We start from the raw sequence: 6,000 nt of genomic DNA on the forward strand, positions 1-6,000 counted from the left end.
CCAGACATTCTTTAATTCCCATGAGTTTCAGGTCAAACACGGCATTGCAGCACTGAATGGCTTGCGCTTTTTTGTCTCAGGAGAGTGAAATAATCCAAGGGTGGATTTCAAGCGTCTACACGATATGTGCTTAAATCCTCCCGGTGGATCTCTGCAGTGGGTTTGTTACCACATATCACTCGCAGCTGAACACGTACGCAAGGTTTTACATCGCTTTAAAGAAGTGCTCGAGCTGCTGTGACACAGAGTAAACTTGTTTGAATTGAACTTCGAAAAGCAGAGTAAGAAAACGTCATGATGCATCGTTCAGTCCATTTAACTACCCACGGAGCACTGTGTTTCCCAACGGACCGTTATTACTGACGCATCACCCACTAAACTCTGGAGCTCCCTGGGGTCTCATTTATAAGCGTGCTGGAAATGTGCGTACGGGCGTTTACCTTTTGTTTTTATTAATTTGAAATTGATTTTAATACATTAATCCCCTGCTTTATCACGGTTCGAGTCTCGAGTCTCTGCCACATGAATAATTTGTTTGGCTGATTTTGCCGGTCTCTCGCGGATAGAGCGATAGATCAAAAAACTAATAGGGAATTGTTTTTATGGAGTTTTATGTTGCAATAATTAAATGTATTAATAGAAATATACTTATTTATTTTAAAATGCAATAAAATGTTAATACAGTACAGTACTGTATACATAAAATAGCATTTTTAAGGTGGTGTTTATCCCTGTTTTTCTTTTATCACGGGCGGTTTTGGAACGTAACCACCGCGATAAACGGGGGATTACTGTAATATTATTTTTCATTTATATATTTGTATTTGCATTTTAAAGTCCTATGGCGATTAAAGCATTAAATGAGCTTAGATTTCACAGAAATTCTGATATGACGTCAGCAATAAAAATTATTTTTTTTCTAAAAAGGAAACAAATTACATGCTCATTTTAAGAAAGCCGTTTTATTTTCTCTCTCTTATTTAGTAGTGCTCTTTAATAAAGAGAAAAGGCACCTTATCCGGTTACTCCATTACTAAAATAATCAATAGCTGCAGCTCTAATAACGAGCGCATGCCTCTTTGTGTTGTAGCACATGAATTTGATTGTCACCAAAATCTATTCCAACGGCAGGAAAAAAGCATGCAATATAGAAAAGCTCCTATACAAATACTACTTCATCACCAGCAGCCGCTCTGTGGTTTAGCAACACGGGGGGGTCATCAGTAAAGTAGCTACTCCCTCAGCCTGCCAAAGCTCCGAGCTTTAATAGCAGTAAAACTCTTTAAGAGCTGTGATTAAAACACGTAAGCCCTCCCAATGCCGGCCAAAAAGTGACGACATCACCACATGCACATCCTGCCATCACATTTAGTCTAGGTGTTCCAGTGTCACGTGAAAAAATATCCTACACCGTGTCTCGAATAGACTTTTTAGATCACAAACAAAATATATATGTTTTTGGCATTCAGCCGGCAAAAATTCATTTTTTAAACAGGAGATTTTCAGCAAAATTTCACAGATCATCGTTCCAAATAAAGTTTATTCTTGGCTACAGTAGCACTGTCCACAATGTTGACATTCTCTGTTAACATTACTATTTGAACTCTGGGAGAAAATGAGAAAACCACTAAAGGTGCTATAACTTCTTACAAGGAAATGACCTGCATTATCAATTCTTAGCACAAAAAAAGACATATAGTGTTAAACAATGGTGTAAAAAAACTGTAATCGATTACAAACTGACGTGGTAGAAGCAGAATCGATTGCTTTAGGATGCGTCATTTAACCAAAAATGATTCTCTTCTGAGTGGTAACAGCCATGCGTGGTTTTTTTTCCATAACGCCACGTCTAGCCGCGTTTTCGCTCGCTTATAGAACGCATAGAAACGTCACCAAAACAAACACCAAAAGTGACTCTGAGCATCAGGTCAAATTAAAACGGATGGTCATTAAAATACTGCATGACTGCATAATTACATGTTTTAAAAAATGATCATATGTTGTACAAGTACGAGAAGTCTCCTCAGGCTAGAGAAAAAGAAAGACGTGCAGCCGTAGGCCCCGTGCGAGGCTGAATGACTCATTAAACCCAAACCGGCTCCGTTTCCTCCAAAAGCGCTTTAACTTTCCAGCGTTCGTCTTTTAACTTTCCAGTAACGCTTTAACTTTTCCCACTTGCTTTCGCCCCAGGATACTCTGCTGTCACTCATCTCAACTGTGTTATTATTCGAGTTGTGTGCTTGTGTGTGTGTGTGTGTGTGTGTGTGTGTGTGTGTGTGTGTGTGTGTGCGTGCGTGCGTGTGTGTGTGTCTTAACTGCAGAAACCTGGGTCGAAGTGATGAGGGCTGCTCTAGAGGTAGTGAAGCATGAAGTCTGCCAATGTTTGACCTATAAAGCGAGACAAGCAGCCAGGCCTGTACCACCCAAACACACACACAAAACACATGCAAAATAGAAGAGCAGACATCAAATGCATTCCGTAGACACCCAGGTGCATCAACTGTTAAAGCCAAGCTAACAACAGATTTTAGGATCAAAAACAAAAAAAAAAAAATGTTTAGAATGAAGCTGAACTGATTTGGAACACTATTCTTATTTATAGGAACAGGAATCTGGCTCTCTAAAGGAAAAATGAATAGAAGCTGCAGGACACATTTATTACACAGTAATGCTTTAGTGAATGTGTTCTTTACAGGCAGGATGAGACACACCACAGGTGGACAGGTATGGGCTTGGAAATAGCGTAGGGTAGTAATGCAATCCTTTGTTTAAATATTGTTTCGGGTTCATCAGAGTCTGCTTTCCACTTAAAAAGCTTTTAAAAACAAGGCTACTAACGCTGCACGTGTGAAAATCCTAAAAAATACACATTTATAAACGGACCTGTGAATCTTGACTCACCTGGTGTGAGCAACCTATTATAGTGTGCCTAGAACTATAGATCAACATTCAGAATTTACTGTACACAGTCTTAACGGTTCATTCAGAAAAAGATTGTGTCGAGTCCGGTTTCGCTCAAGGTCTCTTTATTGAACTCAGGAAGTTTTCCCTCGCTGTTGTTGCTCATTAGGAAGCAAAATCTACATCCGGATTTTGGTAAAGCTGCTTTGCGACAACATCTATTGTTAAAGCTATTGCTCCAAACTGTATTGCCAATGCAACAATTATTTCCTGATCTGCCGATTCTCTAATGAGGTACAAAACTTCTGCCCAATAAATCACGTGCATCTTTAGGACACTTAACCTGGCCACTCCCACCACTGGCGCTTTGCATAACGTCAACAAAGAGTCACCTCGATTATTATCAAACGTCAGTATTGCAAAGAAGCAGATCACTGCCATAAGCATATTACCCCCCACCCTCCCACCACCCCCTAAAGGAAAAAAAAAAGAGGCACTGGTTCATTCCCCAGGGGTCATAAAGATATCCCATCACACTCTTGGCATTTCCGGGATAAAAGCAGTGTAGATGAAAGAACTGAGCAGGTGCTGTGTAAATCTGGGTGGTGAGGAACTGATTTGCAAGAAGCAGTGTGTGTGAGGCAAAATGCTCTCTCTCCTTCACACACACACTCACAAAATGAACCTCTAAACATTGGCTCTCTAGCCAACCAGACAACCATGTGAAATTAAATTAATGTCTGATCCTTAACCTAGAGGGAGAACTTTATAATATAATAATAAGCACTTTATATCAACAAGTAGATCAATGTGTAGTCAGGCACTGTCAGGAAACCGCACTGATAACTGTAGGATTCACCTTACTTTTACCTGCAAATCTGCTTATATATATATATATATATATATATATATATATATATATATATATATATATATATATATATATATATATATATATATATAACACACTATATTTCCAAAAGTCATACGTATCTCATGTGATTTTTGAGCATTGCATTCCACATTTAGTCCCAATTTGCTCTTAGAATTCCCTCCACTCTTCTGGGAAGATGTTCCACTAGATTGTGGAGTGTGCTTATGGATATTTGTGTTCATCAGCCACAAGGGTGTTATGAAAAACAGGTACTGATGTAGGTGAGGAGACCTGGGCTGCAGTCAACGTTCACATTCATCCCAAAGGTGTTCAGTAGGTATGAGATCAGAGCTGTACAGCAGGCCACTCAAGATCTTTCTCTCCAAAGCATGTACACCAGATCAGGAGCTCACTTTGTGCACAGGGGCATCGCCATGGAACAGGTTTGGGTTTCGAAGTTCAAGTGAATGCAAAATTTATAATAGCGCATCTGAAGTCCTGTATAATTGAGTGCCTCAAGATTTGTGTTAACAGTTTGGAAAAGAACAACATACTGCAGGAACGGTCAGGTGACCCAATACTTTTGGCAATATAGTGTGTGTACTGTATGTATAAAGCAGTATCACAATGAAATAGTCTGTTTGGTTGTTTTGTGTACTAGTACTATTGTGTGTGTGCACGTGTGTGTGTGTGTGTGTGTGTGTGTGTGTGTGTGTGTGTGTGTGTGTGTGTGTGTGTGTGTAAGAGAGAGAAAGACTGACTGAGAAGGTCGCCTTTATTCACACCCAACTAGTACACAAAACTAATACAATAACTTCCAATTTCTCTCAAGTGCAAGTTTAATGGAAACGAATGCAAGTTTGAGTTAAATGAGTTCAATATTTTCTTGCTGGAAAATAAAACAAACGTGGTGAAAGTTTTGTTGCACCACAAACACACGCTCCTGGGTTCAAATCAGTGGCAGGACAGAGAGCTGCTCCCATTACACTCCCAGAAACAAGGCTTGTGATGAATACCAGAGTGTAATAGATGTGTGAGAAGTGTGTAATAGCGGCTGGGAGAGTTTGTAAGGAGTATAAGTGATTGTGAGAGAGTGGAGTGTAGAGAGAGTTTGAGGCTAGTCCCGTTAGCTTAGCTCATAACCGCGGACAATAGCGGGGAGTAACCGAGCGGAGCTGCTCAGTGTCCCGGCAGCAGGAGTCTCCTCACCGCCGCCAGGATGTGCCACAATCAGCCGAACAAAGACTGATGTCTTTACTCGGACTTTTTAATGTTTCTTATTTTTTCAATATTAATATAAAAAGTTGTAAAACTTTACTTACCAAAACAACTGCAAAACGCTCTTCTAACTCCCCCGGCTCGGGCATGGGCAGTTTTAACGGCATATTGTGTCCCCTCGGGTCCGTGTGTTGGTCCATACTCCCCGCGTTCCCCATTTTTAAGACTTTTTTCTTCCTTTTCTTCTACGACTTACACTATTTCAACCAGCTTTCCAGTATTGTCCTTTAAAACGTTAACAAACTTAGCAGAAACAAGTGTCCCGAGAGTGAGCATTATATGTGTGTGTGTCCCGAGTGTGTGTGAGAAAGAGAGAGAGAGAGAGAGAGAGAGAGAGAGAGAGATACAGAAAAATCCAGAAAAAAACTTATCAGCAACAGCGCATCATTTGGTGGCAAAAAAAAGAAAGAAAAGAAACGTGTCTTATCCGTATCTTGCACAATTTCCACACCACTCCCAGTGAGTCGTACAGCTGACGAGGTGCATGATTCAGCCTGAGCGGTCTGCCCCGGTCTCAGCTAGCGGAGATGTTCAGCTCCAGCAGTGGAGCGCTTCAGTGTTTCCTCTCATCCTTCAGCTCCACTCCGTCTCTCACACTAAACACGCCCACTGCCCACTGCCCAGTGCGGAGACGCGGAACGTCGTCGTTAAACCTGGAAACCTAGTTCTGTACCGGTGCATGCTGGTACTTGGAGTTCTCGTGCAACTAGCATAAACCTATGGTATACACGATGGGCGTTCAAGTCAAACTCGTATATTTGAGTTTCGAAAATTAAAGAACAAATTTCAAACAGTGGCAACTGCATTTATTTGTCGACATCCTCCCCTGCTACATTTGTACAGCAGTGGTGGAAAGTAAAGTTAAAGTAATTCGTTACTGTGCTTAAGTAGCTTTTTCGCGTATCTGTACTTTACTGAAGTATTTCCGTTTAGGGAGACTTTGACTT

The 6,000-nt window shown here is 40.7% G+C and overlaps 1 protein-coding gene across 4 annotated transcripts in view; it reads right to left on the reverse strand.

Annotated features, from left to right (window-relative positions):
* fmnl2a (formin-like 2a) overlaps nucleotides 1–5,781 on the reverse strand; it is a 49,570-nt gene extending 43,789 nt beyond the window's left edge. Inside the window, exon 1 of one of the 4 annotated variants that reach the window (XR_014532710.1) lies at nucleotides 5,098–5,675. Coding sequence is in view for 3 of the 4 variants with exons in the window: in XM_083536701.1 (XP_083392827.1) it covers nucleotides 5,098–5,211 (114 nt within the window). In the remaining variant the exon portion in view is untranslated. Of the gene's footprint in view, nucleotides 1–5,097 lie in introns of all 4 variants that reach the window. The other 3 variants (XM_083536701.1, XM_083536700.1, XM_083536702.1) reach the window with 3 other exon arrangements.
* Between the last annotated feature and the right edge of the window lie 219 nt (nucleotides 5,782–6,000).

Source organism: Silurus aristotelis (assembly GCF_946808225.1).
Source record: "Silurus aristotelis genome assembly, chromosome: 3".
In the NCBI taxonomy this organism is placed as follows: domain Eukaryota; kingdom Metazoa; phylum Chordata; class Actinopteri; order Siluriformes; family Siluridae; genus Silurus; species Silurus aristotelis.